Source organism: Accipiter gentilis, chromosome 8, assembly GCF_929443795.1.
Source record: "Accipiter gentilis chromosome 8, bAccGen1.1, whole genome shotgun sequence".
NCBI lineage: Eukaryota > Metazoa > Chordata > Aves > Accipitriformes > Accipitridae > Astur > Astur gentilis.
In genome coordinates, this window is record NC_064887.1 from 1,285,095 (window position 1) to 1,304,379 (window position 19,285).

The 19,285-nt window shown below is 42.6% G+C and overlaps 1 protein-coding gene across 1 annotated transcript in view; it reads left to right on the forward strand.

Moving 5' to 3' along the window:
• NEGR1 (neuronal growth regulator 1) overlaps window positions 1-9,655 on the forward strand; it is a 291,602-nt gene extending 281,947 nt beyond the window's left edge. The window contains exon 7 of the mRNA XM_049808203.1: window positions 9,052-9,655. Coding sequence (XP_049664160.1) covers window positions 9,052-9,176 — 125 coding nt within the window. The 3' untranslated portion in view covers window positions 9,177-9,655. The remainder of the gene's footprint in view (window positions 1-9,051) is intronic.
• The last annotated feature ends 9,630 nt before the right edge of the window (window positions 9,656-19,285 follow it).

A 19,285-nucleotide genomic window follows, 5' to 3' on the forward strand; every position in this document is an offset into this window, starting at 1 on the left:
TCTACTGGCAACCGTATGCTAAAATTTAAAATGCAAGTTTGGAAACAAATCACACCTAGGTAATAAAGTTTTAACAATACCTTTTCGTTGTGAAAACAGTAGCAATATAAAGCACTTACATTCAAATGTATTCAAATCCAGTAATTTCGGTTATACACGTTTTTTAACAACTCAAGGGTGTACGTATACTGAATAGAAAATGTTAATAGCTTTGTAGGTCTCTAACTATCATATCACTAATAATTAGAGCTGAACTCCTTCAAAAAGCACACATTGACACTGAGGACCACAGCAATTCCTTTAGCACGTGAAGTGAAAATGTCCAAAATCAAGGTTTTTGAGTTACCAGGATCTTGTGCCTAAGATAGCCCATGTGCCCCCCTTCTTGGAGAGGATTTTTTTTTCTGATCTCTTAAACACTGTAACTTTATATATGATCAAATTACCATGATTTTTTTAAATGTATAAATTAGCTAGAAAATTTATTCACCATTTATAAGCTTGAAAAATTAGAGAAGTTTGTTTCTTTAAAATTACACCCTTTTTTTTTTTACATTAAATGTTTTGCTGTGAACAATAACAATCAGATTTAAAGGTGGCTTTCTCTGAGAGGAATCAGTGACAATTTGGAAACCCAACAGTAGATGTTGGAGCTGACAGGAAGGAGGAATGAGTTTTAGAAAAAACCACTACATTGTAGGGTTCCATTTGTTAGCACAGCTTTTGAAAGTGGGAGAGAGGCTGCTGAGAGGTGGTTGACTCAGGCGGGTCTCAAGGCAGCGAAACTGGGGAAAGGCAAACAGGACACAGCAAAAATCTTAAAGGTGACCTGATCCAACAACGCCTTGGCACCCCCACCTCCCCGGAGCACGGCTGCTCCTCGCTGCTGCTCACCAAAGCTCTTCCCAGCCCCAGGGCCGCATTCCCAAATGCAGCTCTGCCGAATTGATGCCTAGGTCCGTAACTGCATCCTCTTCAGCCTGAGCGTGGGATGCTCTCCTTAGAACAGGGAACGATTCGGTTTGCAAGATAACAGGTTGCCAGGTGAGCCAGCCTAAGGGGGTTGGGGGTGCTTCCATATCCATACCATGTATCTTGAGACGCCTGCACTAAGTACTTTTGAGAAGTTGCTGACTTTGGAAGTGCTTTGTTCCAGAGAGTTATTTGAGAACAGAAATTAAGACACTTAAAAACCTTTTGCATATAGTTAACAACCTCCATCAGTTATGGTTTTGCTTTCTCTATAAGCTTAATGAAATGCAGCTGTTAAGTGTTCACTAAGTAGGTCTAGTTTGAACAACTGCAAAATGTGTCTGGCATGCCCCATCACATTAATAAGCAAGCAAAAATCATCTTACTTAAAATTTACATTACTGTGTGTATTTTTAGCTGGTTTTAAATTAGTACTTAGCTGTTTACAATATTCAGCATGAGTTATTTGTCGGTGTGTGAGTGGGTGGAACGGGAAGGGTGACTCTGACTGTTGCGGCGGGCAGAGAGAGAAACGTGTCTCTTCTGCTGCCTCCTTGGACGTGTGTTTCCACAGCCAGGGAACCCAAATTCCCAGGCAAAGATCCCCTCAATTACGAAATTACAATGCTGGGTGGCTGAGCTAGTTATCATATATTGATTGCTTGACTTTCTTTTTAGTCCTGTAAAGATCATATTTTATATTTGAACTCAGTCAGAATCAGAATCAAGAACCAGTTCGGAATTAGACACAGAGAATATCACAACCGGGGTCTTTATGACTGAAACAATGAAGAAATGCTTCTTTCTTATTTTCTGCGCATACACAGAGATACACACAAACACACACTGGGATAATATTTCACTTTAAAACGTTGCTGGTGGCATACATATCTCAATTTAAAATACTAAGCTTTAATATTTTAGTGCAACAAATAGTTGGGTTTTGCTTGTGCAGTTATAGCAATAATCTTTTGTTCTCTGTATTCCTATTTTAAGACTCAAAAAATGCTACTTTACTCATTTAAATTAGAAATAAGAAACAAATCAGCATAAGCCACTCATTTTACAGTTTGTGCATCTCACAGCAGCCTTGTGTGAATGCCGGTGAATAGGACCTGACAATATGCCTCTCTTATCAATTCCATTGGTCTATGGGGGGGCTCATCTTCCAAATCTTTCTGCCAGCACTCACATTTCAGAGAACGATAAAACCACTCTTTGTCCCTATGGTTTCGTGAGCAAGGAGTGGGGAGACAAATGAACACTGCGTGCAGGTGAGGACACGTCCAGTGGCATTGAGCTACCTCGTCTAACAGTTTGTTATACTCAGTGAAAATGTTTTTCAGTGCCCTGTGAGCCATCACATAAAATGTGTTTCACTTTTCCAAAAGCCAGGGCTACATAGCTCTGCACTGGTTTCTTCACTTGGCTGTCTTTGCTGGGATAAGCAAAACATTTTGACCATACATCACTTATAAAATAATCTCTTGCAAATGTAATCCTTTATTTAAAACATAAGCATTTTGCATTTCAAATGTGCTCTGGGGATGTTGGCCTGGCCAGTGCCTCACGTTTCTCTGTCATTAAAAGGAATTTCAGTGATTCATACCAATAACAGAGCAACATCAGACTGGAGAGAACTTTCTGAGTCACCACATCCAGCTCTTGGCTACCACAGACACAGACCAAACGCCTTTCAACATTACTTAAATTATTAGCATTTTCCAAGTGTTATTATCATGGTCAAAGCTCTGTTTAATTAAAGTCTCCATCTAGCACACACTTCAAAAGGACCTTCTCTTTCAGATTTATCTATTTAACTTCACTAGTGAATTTTCCATCACTGCAAATTTCCTGTCTCAGGCACTTAGCCTTGAGGATGATTGCATTTGCATAAGACTAAACAAATCGGTGTCTTCGCTGATTCATTTTTACACAAGATTTTAGGGTTTTGTTCTCCCAAGGTCAAGCTCTCTACAATCCTGCCTGGCCTCCAAGGCACAGAGTAAGGTTTCTCTTCCTGACAAACTTTCCTTTGGTCAAAACGCCTGTAAGCCTGTTCTAGCACTCTCCAAGCAGATTAGCTCTCCTATCACAAGCCATTGCTTTCTAATTCAGTCTTTTATAGACTGTCGACCCGCTCCTCCAAAGCCATAAATCCTCAACTAACTTCAAGTGTAACAATATTTAGAGATGTTATCTGTAGGACTCCACTGAGCCTTCAGAGTCCCATTATCTTACAATCTTTTCTTTTAAAAAAACATTTTTGACAGCCCAGTCTTTTTAATCTTTTCTGCTTTGACCTTGAGTTAGTTTATTCCTTCCGCCTCTGTATATTTTAAATGTTGCACAAAAAAGTATTTATTAAGGCTTTCCTATAATAAATCATTAATCTGAATATAGTTAAATGAAATGCTTATTAACATCTCCCTGCATAATCCATTTAACAGAATTAGTCTTGCTTATTCAGACAACCTAAAGAGGTCCGTGCTTTTGTCTACAAGGCATCAGCATTAAAGCTTGTAATTATTTCTGGTTGATGCAGTGCTTGGTGTTAGGAAATGTTAGTTTGCACGTTTCAGCATAGTACTTTTCCTAATCTCTTGTATTAATTAGAGATAGTGATATAATATTACTTTGTTCCTTTCTATTCACCACCAGGAGAGATCTCTGAATATAATCCTGTCTGTGCTAAGAGTGTGCTTAAATATTTTCACAACTGCTAACTGTTATAAAACATTAGGATTATGGAGAATAATCGCTAAATTAGAAGAAAGGAGAGCTTGATAAGAGCACATGGACTTCAGAGGCATGCATGCAGGGACCTTGGCTGGCGGTCGTGCTGTGATGGCAGTGGAGGACGCGGCAAGTGCCGACCTTAGCAAGGCTTTCTCCTTCCGCAGGGCTGTGACACCGTGTAAAGGGCTCCCAGGAAAGATGCTAGATACAGTCTTGTCAAAAGTGAGAAACAGACCTGCTTTTTTTCAATAAATAATAACACAGGGAGTTACAAAGCAAAGGGGGGAATGGGAGCAGAAACTTTCTCTGCGTATCTCTGTCCCTGCTGCAACAAGTGCACCCACTCGCACAGATCTACAGATAGTTTTGATGTATTAAGGGAGATTAGACAAGCCTGATAACGCTTATGAGGACACGGTGCAATACATAAACACAAACCCCACTTCTGTGACCTACTGCTGCGTGTCAGTATTGAGGGTTACTCTCAGCAGGCGGGTGTTGATTGCAAATCCCAGGGAGCACAGGGCTCCCCGCAGAGCTCCCAGGGGAAGGACCAGCTGCATGGAGAGGGCATGCCCAGGGACCTGCCGAACCCCACCGGGTCCCTTTGCCGCTCTGCCACGACACTGCCGTGAGCGCGGCTCAGCCGGACGCCCTGCCACTGCCCTGCCAGACGGGACGCTGCTTGTCGGGCTCTGAGGAAAATCTAACAACTTCTCCACTAGCAAGAAAGTAAATTATTATCCCTCAATGACTGAAGCTGATATATTTTAAACCTATTGCATCTTCTAAATCCTAGGTCATTTTATATTTCAAACATCAGACTTTTCATCAAGCTCATTTTAATCTTCTTCTAGATGGAAATTCACTTTCTTTTAAGGTATCCCTACCATGGCTCTGAACTGAATTTGCACTGCCAGATCAGCACAAGAGGAGCCAAATGATTTGACCTTGGTTTCCATTTCAGATAGTTACCAAGACATTGTTCTGGAGGAGAATCTTTAGCCAGATAAATACCTCTCTGCGGCCCAACCGCTGTTCTCCTTCTCCTTCCCCTCTCCGTGTACCAAAAGCTTCACATGCTGTAAAATCAGTTATAAACAGTGTGCCTCATTATAATGGTGGTGATAGGTATTATGGAAATGCCCAGGATAGCTGCAGCTGTAATCACAGAGTCAAATAATTCATGCTTTTATTTAATGCCTAATCATACATACCTCCACCATTACCTTGCTGTACCAATATTAAGACTGCAAGTGCAAGTGTGTGTGTCTGTATAAAACAATGACATTCAATGCTAAGATCTTAGTAGGGAAGAAAAAAAGAAGCTGTGAGTTTTATGCTATTTTCAAACATTTAAACCTTTTCATTCATTCCTAAGCTAAGGTTTTTAGTCTGACATAGAAAACCATCAAAAAAAACCCTATGAAAGCTTATTAATTTTTAAGAATTTTTAAGAGCCAAGCACAACATTTTAAACTGTATGCCATACAGTAGACTTACCGTGACATTGTAATTGATGCAACCCATTTGCCACTAACAGTCAAGGAGGGACATCTGCTTATAAATTTACTTTGGAGACTAGAAACACTTGGAGATACCCAGAAGTCAAATTGGAGTTAGGAGGCATAATGATCTGGCAAGACTTTCCCAATCACTAAGTCACCATCCATCGTACCTGAGACAACCGGGTGTTCCCCAGCTAAAAGCACAGGCAGCGTCCTGCCCATCTCTGCCAGCTGAGCTTCCCAAAGGGTGCTCTAATTCGGGCTGCTAATTGTAAATGGAGACTATTAAAACAACCCCCCAAACAGTCAGGCTTTTTCCACCGCCGGATGAATTTGAGGGTTGAAGAAGCGCACTATGATGCACATGCTGAATTGCTGGTCCTGTGCAGGCATATGGCAAATGTTTTCCAGCTACCAGTTCCTGTTTGAATTAAATCAGTGTGTCTTTTTAAACCTGCAGCATACAGTTCCAAAAAAGCCCTTTAAAGCCAACTTCTGATCAATTTGCCTGTTGGCACGCCATAGATTTTGGGGACATTTCCACAATGACAGCAATTTCCTTGTTCGGGGGGACTCTTGGGGCCACGTGGACTCAAATGTGAATAGTTTCACGTTTATTTTGGTTTTCTACAGCAAATGCCACTGCAGATCTCACTAAGTGAAACTATACCCAGCAGACATTAATCAGCAGACCTCAATGGCAGCAGGCTCACACCGGTTTGCCCTTTTTAAAGAAATCTGAGGAAATGGAACAGGTAGTAGAGGGCCTGGAGAATAATTTTAAATTTCGGCTCAAAATCTTTCAGAGCATCAGTCCCAGTGAACCTGGGAGCCATGCAGCACAGCTGGATTTCATTCATTATTGTAATGCCAAAGACCAGTTTAAAGAAACTCGGGAGCTTATTAAATGAAAATCTTGTTTATCAGACACGGACATAGCACCGAAACCCTTGCTCCACAGTGGGGGAGGTGTGGAACAGGGTGGGATCAGGGACATGGCCCATGGACCAGCAAAACCAGCCCCTGCACTTGTTTGGCATCCTGCACCTCCCTGTACCACCTGAACTCAGCCCTCAGGGCAGTTTATTCAAACCCAGCAGAGTCCAGAGGCTTAAACTTCTCCGGATTTGCTTCCCCTTCAGGTTTCTTTCACATCAAATTCTTCTGGTTAGCCAGCTTCGGGAACCATAACTCTTTTCTATTATCTACCCAAGTCTATGTATTTTCCCCCATTAATTCACCTAGTACCTTTGTGCTGAAACAATCCAGATATGATTTAATAAGCTTTAGAAAGATAGTACTGGTTCATATGCAGGAAATCAGATTTACATAATTTTCCACTCGCTTTTATAGCCACCATAGTTCAAATTATCTTTACGTTGGGGAAATTCTTTTAATATGATAAAATGGAATACCACCTACGCTATGCTTCAGCTTGCTAGCCTGTTTTTTGTAATAAATTAAATGTTGATTTGTCATACCAACTTACCACAGAAAGTTCCTTTTTAATGAGAAGAGAGTGCCCTGTCCTGCAGTTAGTCATGGTTATAAGTCACTAAACTAAGCTTCAAAATCAAGCTTCATCTTGTAATTTTTTTTTCATTACCTGAACCTTTCTGCAGGGGGGAAATGAATGATTTGGTGTTTTATCACACACTCTGCGCTAAATAAAATGTCATACATTGAAAATGGACCTGGTAGCACATAGCACAGATTTCTGTACAGAAAGAAAAGGGATGTTTATGTTTCAGTATTTGGACTGAACAAAACTTGAAATTCAGGAGACTGCGTCTTACAAAAGCAAACAGGATTTGGTGAAAGCCCCAGGTTTACTTTAATTTCTTGGGCGATTGCTGCAGTCTCTCCTACTCCTCCAGAGAGTCTGTGATTGTAGTTGCTTTATTGGCATCGTTCATCTTGGGGCAGGGGGGGGCTTCCCGCGCAAGCCAAATGCTGGGTACCAACCCCACGGAGCAAGATCCTGCTCTGCTCCCTGGGCTCCATCCTGCCTGCACTACACAACCCTCCTGGACACCCCGGCAGCACGGCTCACACCTGCCATCAGGGATGCTTTACTCCTCCTCCTCTTCTCTGCCCAAAAGGGAAGCACGTGGGGATTTGGTGAAGTTTGCTTACTCCAAGGCACGGCATGCGCTGTACCCTGGTGTCTCCCCTGCCAGAGGTGGGGTGGACTTGGCGCGGGTGAGGGGCAGCGGTGCTGTCAGAGGCGGCTCATTCCTCGGCAAGGTGGTGGGACAAGCTTTGGCTTGGTCCCAGGAAAACTGCCTTCTGCACTGTTGGTACCTGTTCTGTGTAGCCATCTCCCGTACCTGTGGAGTAGAGCTGTTGGCTGAAGTCTCATCTTCAGACCACCTCTTGGTGTTCTTGGTCCAGATAGCCCCATGCCTTGAGGACACCTCAGGACAGCAGTGTAATGGGGTGGAAGGAGAGACCCTGCAGAAGAGGCAGGATCCTCCACATGGTATCCACCCCCACACGAACCGGAGGCTCCCAGGCAACCTCTCCTCTTCGTTCACACATGGCTCCCGTGTTTTTCACGGTAGCCACATTAGTGGTTTCTCCATTTTGCAGTGCAGACTTTGGGTTGAGCATCCTGAGCTCAAGAAGGGTCATCAGGAATGAGCTTCCCTTCCTGCCTTTCCAACACCTCTGTCCTCTGCGAGGAGAGAGCCTTGAGCACCAGGATGCGGGCACCAAGCTGGCTCAGTCTTGCTCAGCATCCACCAGCTAATCTCCATCCATGTTTCTGGCAGGCATTGTCTAGTCAAAAAAGCAAATTCTGCAACTTGTATCTAAATAAAGTGCCACTGACATAAGCGATGCCTGCTTGTAGAAACAGCACTCGATACAAGAGTTGCATAGATTTTATGTTTTAGAATAATCAATAGTATATTCATATAGTCTGGAAAGCAAAACCTTTGATACCAGTGTTCAACCAAAGAGCATGGGATGCTGCGTACGACTATAAGAGGTTCGTGCACATTCTAGAAGAAAAACATTTGATTTGAGAGAAATTTTTTACACAAAGCTGCCAGCCAAAGTGAGCCTGCAGTGCTTAATTAGCAGCCGAACATTCCAATAGCATCATCCTGCTAGCTTCAGCTCAGCGCAGGGCGAGGTAACAGGTCCTTTTCCTGCCTCCTGCCTGTGGCTTTACAAGACCTGAATCGTCGGTTTGTGCCTGGGTGCGTTCCCGTGCCGCAGGCAGGATAGCCTGCAGACAGCCCACTCGCCACTGCTGCACACGATTGTCTCCTCACTTGTTTCTCGACGCTGTTTTCTTGTATTTTAACTCTTTTCGCATGCACTTACTGTAATATTTACTTAGGAATTTGAGAAAGACTTTGTATTAAAGCAAGTAAATACAATTTCTTCAGAGAGTGAAAATAAATATGAATGTCTCTGGCTAAGCAAAATTGTCAAACTTGGACTTCTAAAGTTAGGCAGAAAGTTGTTTTCCAACGGAGGCAAATATATTCACCTCTCATTGATTTCAGTGGAGATCTTAATGCTCAGTAACTTAAAAACAGGTAAATTATTCAGATGTTTAACCATGAAGCGCTCATCTGATGTTAAGTACTCACATTTTTAAATGCTTGCCTTAATGATGATTTATCCTCTCTAAAACAAAAAGTAATTTTCACTGAGCAGCGTAGCAGGAGGGCTTGGTTACTTTTGCAGCATTTTCTCCAGTTTTCAGAAGAATGCTTTTGCTGCTCTACGAGTTATCTTAGAAGAATTAATGAAAACTAAGAATTTGAGGGTCTAAGAGTGGAAATTTTCACTTAAGCCCTTTTTCTTCTTTTTGCAGCTCCCAGTACAGCCCAGTATGGGATCACCGGTGACGCTGAAGTCCTCTTCTCCTGCTGGTACCTTGTGTTGACACTGTCCTCCCTCACCAGCATATTCTACCTGAAGAACATCATTCTGCACTAAATGTAAAGACCCATAAAAGGCTTTTAAGGATTCTCTGAAAGTGCTGATGACTGGATCCAATCTGGTAGAGTTTGTTAAAAGCAGCGTGGGATATAATCAGCAGTGCTTACATGGGGATGATCGCCTTCTGTAGAATTGCTCATTATGTAAATACTTTAATTCTACTCCTTTTTTTGATTAGCTGCATTACCTTGTGAAGCAGTACACATTGTCCTTTTTTTAAGACGTGAAAGCTCTGAAATTACTTTTAGAGGATATTAATTGTGATTTCATGTTTGTAATCTACAAGTTTTCAAAAGCATTCAGTCATGGTCTGCTGAGTTGCAGACTGTAGTTTACAAAAAAAAATATTGCAGTAAAAATGTGCTTCTTTAAGGCTGCAATACAAATATTCAGTTCCCTTCATAAATAGCATTCTATCCACATTTACACAGAAACATTTTTCTTTTTTGATAAAAAAAATCAAATAATATTGCCTTCAAAATATTTCTTCAAAATATTACACATATCTAGATTTTCTTCTAGCATGATATTCAGGTTTCAAGAATGAGCCTTGTATTATAACTGCATTGTGCAGTACTGCTTTCTGTTTTCTTTCCTTTTTCCTGCAAATTCAGCATGGGTGTGCCTTCATAAAACACTACTTTCCTCTTCCTCTCCAACAAATCTGGAATGTGTTTTGGGAAATGCTAAGGCATCCTTTTGAGCATAAGGAGTCTCTAGTCGAGGACAAAGGTGCTATTGGCTAAAAGGAAAACCTCCTCTCCCATCTCCAGGGGGTCATCGACCTGCTTCAGACTTAGGTTTTTAGGCGATTAGTCAAGGATAGCACCAACTCCTTTTTATGTTTTCCATCTACCACCACTAACCAGTAGGTGATCTCTGTAAAAAACTAGTTTTCCCATTACAAAAGAGAACGCAAATTATTTTGAGACATCTTCTGAATGTAGGAATGTTTCCCTTAGTCATTCTAAATCAAAATTCCTAAATGGCTGTAAATGTGAGAAGCTGAATAGTCCCTTTTGTATTACTGCCAAAAACTATGTGAATTGGTATTTTTCTTGCACTTAATTTTGTACTGGTTTGGCTAATTTAGCAATGATAAAGGATGCTTTTAAATACTAGATATCTGAAAATACATGAAGTATCAAGCAGAATTTTATATATATACATATATATATAAAATACATATATATATATTAAAACGAGGTTGCTCCAATAACTGTACTGAAGTGCATGTTGCCGTCCATGATAGAATCATCTTTACAGACAGGGCTTCATTACCAATATACTAACACTGTACAAATATCTTACCACAGCAGTTAAGTTCTCACACACAATTTCTTAGTACTGCAGTCTATCAAGATAATACTCTCATTTCACTCAGTGAAGGATCAAGTTTCAAAATAGCATGCAATGCTACTAAATATTTTTTTTTATTTTTTTTTTTTAAACAGCCCCGGACAGCATTAACACAAAACATAGCTCACAGTTTACAGCTGAATTTAAAAATGCCATCTGTGAAAACTGTTGCGGCATGAGTCTGGCCAACAGCCCTTGAATGCAAGATCTCCTGGTGACCCCAATAGATCTTGACTTGCTTACAAAACAGCGATTGATGACAAGAATAATAAAACCATTATCGACATTATTATTCCCCTGTTTTGTATATGAACTCCAGTAGGCGACACAATTATTATACTATAACATTTTTTCCTCCTAACAATAGGTTTTCTTAGCGAGCAATACCAGCTGAGCACTCTGCATACTCAGCAGTTCCAAATTCAGTTCAGATACCCCAGGTTTTGAAAAGGCAGACTCTGAGTTTTGCTAGTCCGAAGATACACTATCCCATGCTAACGTGTACACAGAGTATGCAGTGAATCTGTTGTAGTTACTGATAAACTCAGATGCAGGGTATAAACAGAAATATGTTGAATCCGAAGTATGGCAATAAAATGTCCTGGGTCACTCTGCGCATGTTCAGTGACAGATCGTACTATTCCTATCGTATTATTTACAGCCATGTGCTAAGCAGTTACTCTTTTCAGAAATGGGGCATTTTTTTAAAACCTTGAATAACATGACAAAATTCATTCTTTAAGGAAATAGTATAAACCCAATTCAAATTATACTATACACAGTCCTGATGTTCTGATCTCTCTTGTATTGCAGCTTTAAAGTGCTATATTTTAGAATCCATTCGCTAGAAACAGTGGTGCTGCAGAAAGTATCATGTCAGTACAGTTTTTTGAAGAAGGGAAAAAAGGATACACATAGCCCAACTCATATGCCTTGTCTCATGTAAAATTGAGAGATGTTTCTATCCTGTGGCTGGATCAAATTGTATGTTTCAATGATATGTTTCATTTCAGCGATTCCTGATATCTGGATCCTGATATTTCCAGCAACAGAATAGAATGAACAGCAGCTTTATTAAATACAAAACCATAAATGAAGTATGGCCTGTTTGCATTCGTACCAGACAGAGCCACTGGATAACATGGACAAGATGCTTAGTCCCATCTCTGAATTTTCACTTAAATTTGAGGGGGACATAATTATTGTCAAGTCAAAAAATTAAACAAACAAAATCCCCAAACATTTCTAGGTGCCGGTGGCGATTCCTTAGATGAAATAGGTATTTAATATCAGTCAGACCTGCGTGTTCAGCAGTGGACATGTGTGTATGTGTGCGTGTGTGCGAAGCGCAGGGCGAGGCGTGCTGGGGCTGCGCACACGCTGCCGTGTGCTCTCGGTGTCTGTAGGGTTAGTCTCCCGAAGGCTGCGTATGAGACTCTGCCCTCTCAGCCCTCCAGTCCTACAAAGAGGTACAGCCGTGCTTAACTTTATGCACCGATTAATTCAACAGACATAGTACATACAGCCAAATGACCTTAATTTTTGCAGGATTGGAGCTGTAGGCGGTGTTGATCAAATAAAGAAACTTGGTTCTTGGTGAATCTGTTCCATGCGGTAAACTGGTAATTGTACAGATTGGGACTTATTGGGGCGTTCTTCCAAAACGGACGGTGCAGACTGCTGCAAATTGAACACAACCACATTTTACGAAATCCACCCACCCTGTAATTTGTGGGGTGTATTTGCTTTAGGCAACTGTTTGAAGGTATGTTCTATGCTTCTTCAAAGGATTAACCCATACTGTTCATATCTGTCGGGCAAATATTATTATATTTATTCCCACCTTTCAAACGTGAAAAATAAATGGCTTAGCTCCAAGCAGTATAACTGAATATTTATATCAAGATTGTTGTCCACATTGGAAACCCCAAAGTCTGTAACACCGTAAGTTCCTACTTGTGCAATAACTCAGGTCTGCAATTACCATTGCATCGGTGACGTACATAGAAGCAATGATGCTCCAATTATACAGTTGCTGATCGTGATATTATACTAATACTGAATTAAAGGATGTCTCACAACTTCTTGAACAAATGCAGTTTCTCAAGGGTTTGTAACTTGGCAGGAAATGTGTCCTTCATAGCTAGACAGCTTTTTTTTAAAACTTTTCAATATATATATTTTTTTTAGAAACTATGCTGTTTTTAAGATACAGGAGTGTTAAAAACCATCACCAGTAAAAGCTGCTTTTTTGCACGTTTTCAGAGCTAGCGTTCTAGACAAACAATGATAAATGTTATGGCTACCAAAATCTCCGCTTAGTCCACATGACTGTGTTATAAAGAATGTGTATACCAAAATATGTATTTACATGGACAAACAATATGCCTTAAAGACTAAATACACATTTACTTCTAAGACTGGATCAGACTTGTGCCCAGTCTGGAGGTAAATAATCCATATTTCATAGCCTGCCATGGAAGGTTTTGTTTCTTTGGAGAAAAAAGAAAAAGAAAAAAAGTGTTTCTTTAAAAAGAATCTTAAATAATTTTGAAATTCTTGCATAAACTGACATATGTGAGGAAGTTTAGGAAAAGGATAAATTTTAGTCCGACACTTCAGCACTGGCAGCGTGTCACCTCGCTCGCAGGGTTTGCCAGGGGGAGGGATGGTGCTGGCAGTGCTGCGGTTCTGCCAAAGGCTCATCACCTCCCCTTCCACGTCCCCTTGTACGCTTCACGGCCTCGGGTGGCCCTGAGCCTGGGCGGAGCGGGGTGTCTGGGTGCCCCCTCCTCCCGCAGCACTGCGGGAAGAGGGGGCCACACAGCTACACCCCTCCAGCCATGCTACAGCTTGTGCCACAAAAGTCTTTACAAAAAAAAAAAAAAAAAAATCTTAAAAAAAACAGAAATTAAAATTTCTCCATTCAGCCTTAATATTGAGAGCAGGTAAAGAAGCATTGACATCAAAGGGAGGAATATACTTTCAATTTGGCCGACCTTAAGCACCACCATTGCACATGCAGGGATGCTGCAAACACGCTCAGTTTGGGTTGGCTCTGGTTTTCAGTCCTGGTCTATGTTTCTCTGCTGAGCATTGAGGGCAAGGGAGGGAATTTATTCTGTGATCAGAAAAGTCCCTAACATAACTGAAAACAGCCAGATCAAAGTAATGGCACAAGGGTCTCAGGATGATTTGGAAAGGATTCTCAATAAATCCTGCTCCAAAAATTTTGTAGCAGCAAGGACGGGGGAAACTTTTACTGGGGCACTTTCAGTGCTGAGCACATACCTATTTGTTCCTATTGCTTTCTGCCCACTTTATGCCTAATTCATTATGAGCTCGACGGTTCCTTTATATTAAAAGATTCCCATGTTTAAAAATGTAGAGATCAGCATATTTACCACCTCCCACAAACTTAGGATTCAGTCATTCATATTTTAGGGCATAATAGGCTTTTCCATCACTTGGTAGGATATAAATCTGCATTATAGGACAAGCTGAGAGGCCAATTCCCACCTGCTCTGGATGCTTCGTTCTTGTCTCAGATGGAGGCGCAGCAAGGCCGTCGGGTCTCTGCACGGGAGGGCTGCTCCATGATGCATAATGGTCATCACCCGCTCCACATCTCCTACATGCTGATGTCTCTGTAACTGCTGGCTGTCAGAATTATCCCTAAGGGCTGGCTTTAATTTATGCCGACAGCCATCCCAGTGACTAGAGAAACGCAGGAGGGACCTTCTCCTTTGTTCTCCCTCCACACGTACCCAGGCAGAGCAGAGGACTCGGTTCTCCCACTCAATGAACTTTGAACCCACCTGCAAACAGCAAAGAAAAATAGCACAGCTGAAAGTCATTTTACTTGCAGTCCCTTTCCTTACCTCAGCCTCCGGGGCAGCTGGACAGCAGGTAAACCTTAGCCCCCATTAGCAGAATAAATTACAGCTGTGCAGCAAGCCAGACTGTAAAGGTGGGGGAGGAGGAGGAGACAATACAGTGCTGCTCTGGCCACTGCAGCCACAGGAATTTCCCCTCTCTTCTGCCAAATATGAAAGTACTCATTATTCCTCCAGTACCCTTTTTTTTTTTTATGCTGCCAGATAAAAAAAAAGTCTGTAATGATGATCTCTATTGTATTTGGTATCTAGAGGGCAAAATCTGTTCTTTCCTAATGCACATCCATCCTTCTCTTTATTATTTTTCAGCCAAAACCAAAACACAATTCGCACATTACACGATGCAATTTATGTGCAATAACATCAGCTTTTCCACTTATCAAAACCATTATAGTCATAAGCACATAACTCCCATTAACCTCAACGACAGCAACTTAAATGTGAACCACAAGTGAGAATAAACCTTAAAGATGTGATTGAGCAGCAGCAGCCTTGTTTTCTGGTAGGTGTCTAATGGTGAGATGGCAGGACCATTTCTTCCCTCCCCCCACCTTATTATTTTTCTTTTTCTAGGAAAATAGACTTTCCTCTTCTACATGGCAGTTAATTTAGGCTGGGAGGTGCAGCCATTTAGATGTGCTTAACATTTTTGACGTATCACTTCAGGTGGAGATACTTCATCAGGGGCGGGAGAGGCAAAGCATCCCAGGGAGCCGCAGCGAGCCGGGCAGGCTGCTCCCACTTCATGCTAATGAGACAGTTTCTTGCAGGAATTTCGGCTCTGTAGAAGCTGCAGGAGGTAGCATGGTTCATTAGGCTACAAAAGCTTTAAAATGTTAAAGGAACTGGTTTTCCTCTCTAATTTAAGTGAATTGCTAAAAGCACTGGGTTGTTCTTCCACGGAACTTCAAATTCACTATTTTCTTCATTAACCTTGACCTTTTTACATTTATTACGATAAGGGGAAAAAAAAGTGAACTTTGGAGTAAGCTACTGCAAATTCACTCCCCCCCCAGGCTTTTAAAAACAGAGGGTCTGGGAGTTAGAGCCAGGGGAGCAACAAATCTCATTTGCCTGTGTTTTCTGTATAAAGAGGATTTAATGTTTGCCAAAAATTAAGGATCAGAAGTCCCTGTGAATCATTTCTAAATTACTTTTAGCAAGCTAGGTGCACGTATCCTTCCTAGCTGTGTTTATTAGTAGCAGAAAGACAGAGTGAGGGGACAGGACGCCTTCCTGTGAGCTGCTCTCCGGAGCCTTGGCCGTCAGGCTGCTTTGGTGGGGCCAGGCGAGCGTTCCTGTATTGCTCTCAGTGAGCTGGAAAATAAGCTAGTGAGGCATCCAGGTGGAGTTAGAGGTGGTGCAGACCTAAATTAGACAACGTGCTTGATGTAGGCTTTGGAAGTTTAGTTCTGGGGTATTTGCATCAATCTTTTGAAACTGCCGCAGATGCAGCCTCGTGCTTTATTTAGCCATTGGTGAGCAACAAGCCTGAGTCAGGAAAGTGGTAATTCCATCCACCCTCCTCCAGGTATCCCTGGAAAAGCGATCAAGTAGCATCCTCCTCTGCTTGTGCATTTTCTAGTCTTGTCAGGGGTTTTTTTCTCATATTCATTTAATTGCAAGGCTGCCAAACTATGCTCTTAGAGCCCACAGCAGCTGTGCTGTCTAAGAGGAGACGCTGGGCATTCTGTTTCAGGCTCGGCTGTCAGCAGAGGGCTGCTCTCCCCAGGCACCAGCCATGCTCGGCATCATCTCCCCTCCCGGGGGAAGGGGCTGCAGCACGGCAGGGGCTGGCACACTGCTGGCCCCAGCTCTTGGTCCCCTTCTCTTGGTCCACTTCTCTTGGTCCGCTTCTCTCCCCAGTCCTGGGTAACGGTGAGGCAGGGGAGTGGGAGGGGGAGACTGCAGCTCTCAGGCTGAGCTCCTAACCCATAAGACAGACCTTAAAAACAAAGTGTCAGATGAACGGTCAGCTAAGAAGACAAAGATAGAGCATTATGCCTTGCACGCTGGGGTCTGAGCTCCCGTCTTCTTCTCTAGCAGGGCTCTGATTTAACTTAAACAAACCTGAAAGCTCCATGAAGTTTTTCCAATTCAGCAAAACCTTCCTCCTCAACTTGGACATGCACGTGCTGCTGTCCTTGAGCGTGGGGTTCAGTGGTAGAGTCTTTCCATGCAGGCGTAGCTTTATATAGACGCAGCAGAGCAGAAATGTCTCAATGCCGGTTTGCCTCCCCTGCTGATGAGACATGTAGTGGAAAAGATACCTGAGTTTTTACAGTATATTCATTTTTGTCATGGGAGTTTCGATAAGTGTCTCGGTCTTTGTTTCAGTGCCTTAAGCACCTTTTTGCAAAAGGCCACGATGTAAGAGAGTACATTTAAAAAATTAATTTCCCAAAGTTAATCACCCTTAGTAACTTGGCTCCCCAGCACAGTCGTTCCCACGTCAGATGTACCACCGGCTCCTCAGGAAGCAAGACGGCAGCAGCGCCAGTCAAGAGGCACTGATGAGTGCTTCTGGCATGGTATTTCTCTCCAGAAGATTTTAGATAAGACACTTAGTTCTTCTGAAAAGAAATTCAGCTAAGGGCTTTGACCTTATATTTGAATACAGAATTAGCACTCCGGTAAAGGTTAATGAACAGAAGAAGGGAGTAGAGAATTTTTGACCAAAATACTTCTGAAATGAGTTTAAACACATGCAGGTCTCCGGGCAGGTCTGCTACTGCAGAAGGACCTGCTCCCCTCGGCCCCAGTGCTGCGGCCACTGGGAAGACCTGCTCTGAAAGGGGGACGAGGAGGAGGGGGAGGAGGAGGAAGAGGAGGAGGAGGGTCTGCTGGTGCTTGGTGTGCAAAGGCGCACCAGTGATGAGGCATTGGGCTCATCTGGCTCCGAGGCCAAGAGACAAAGCAGCTCCTTCCACGGCAGGGCTTGTTCTGGCTTTCCTGGTGTAGGATGGAAAGGCTCACGGTTTGACTGCAGGTCTTGCATGCAGCTGGTGTGGCTTGGGCCTTGGCTGAGACCCCTAAGGAGACCACAGGATCTTCCTCTGAGTGTTTAAAATGTGTTCGTTTTTCTGATGAACTGTGATCTTGAAATACAATTTTTTCCTTTGCTTCCTCATCAAGTTGATGCTTGTGAAAAGTAATTATTTTACCATATGGTGAAATGTGCAATGATTACTGTTAGGCTCTTCATCTAAGACTAGCCCCTTTAGCATGGATCTCCTTCATGAGCACTGACAACCAGGGATTTGGCCAATTCAGGCAAAAACCAAACCAACCTTCCCCCCCGCCCCAACACTGTCTCAATTTCTAATTCCTCTCCCACCCAAAAATCATGGCATCATTGCTGTAAATGGCAAATAATAATGGTAAATGCTGGGATGGAGTTTTAAAGTGAATTGCAAGAATTTAATAATCACTTTAAATTATTGAGTTCATTACTTCTGTCATCAAAGCATTTTACCTATAGTTAATGCTCACACTATTAGCAAAACCTGGGAGTTGTGAAAATGCTTTAATATTCCAATAAATTAAAAATATTTTGGAAAGAAATCCCTTCCCACCTTCCACAGGCTGAACCAGAAAGGCAAAAACTGAAAAACACCCCACCAGTCTGTGGTGCAGGTATTATTCAGTACCAGGCCAGCTACTTAATACAGCGCCAGCACCTTGGAAGGGTTAATAAGAGTAAAACAAGTATAGGGAAAAAAAAAACAAGGAGTCATTTGTGTTTGTTAAATGTAGAGAGACACCATCTGAAAACAAAAGCCAAGCTTCTTGGAGGTAGTGAGCCAAATCTGTGTGTAATTATTATTCTACTATTCAAAATATTGTTATTAAAATAACTCTCAGCTCAAATTCCAGCGCAGCTATCACACCCAATGTGGAAGACTTATAAAGAATATGTATTCGGTCTATAGCGGAACACGTTTGCACTGCTCTGTGGAATGACGACAGCTCCTCTGTCAGCAGCCATAGCTGCAGTGAGGTCCCTTTTCGGAGGCTGGTGGGGCAGCTCCTGCCCCCGTGGCAGGGGGTTTGCTCTGTCCCTGCACCTTCTTTTTGCCACCACGCACGGGGGAGACACACCGGGTTTTCTGCAGAACCACATCCCTTGGCAGAGCTTAGGTTTGAGCGTTGGTGACCAAGGGGCAAAGAGCCACACTGCACCTCAAGCATGGCTCAGCCCGGACCATAGCGAGCCTCAGGAATGAGCCTAAGGAAAAATGCTGTCTGCGCTGGGAAGGGCTGGGATTGCCCATGCAGCTCAGCTCCTGCCCTCCACCTTTGTCACCGGGGCTTCTTCCCCTTTTTTCCCCCCTCCAGGATAAGTACCTGGGAATAACAGGAATAAGATCCTGTTTACAGGGAACATCCTGTGTAGGAATAACATCCTGAATAGGGAATAACATCCGAGTGCCAAATCCATGTTTAAGGATAGGTATCCCCTGCCACTGGAGGCTGGAAATACATCTGATGAATTTGCATGTCCCTCAAACTGATGGGCTGTAGCCCACTGGTTGCCCCTTCTGCAGCAGCAGAGTGTCCCTGCAAACACAGCTTGTCTTGTCCCCTACCTTCTCAAAGAGGAGGGGGTGACTGCTCTCCAAGACGCAGCACCCAGCTCTAAGTCAATAATATATGCAAATGCACTTAGCAAAGCACTCCTGCAGATGTTCTTAATTAAACCAACCTAACCGAAGCCCACATAAAGTAATAACCCCCAAAAATGCCTTCCCGCTCTCATATGTTCTGAATCACTGCTGCAGAATACAACAGGAATATTATTTTTATAAGAGTAAACCATTTGCTAAATAAGCCACCTGTTAAATAAACACT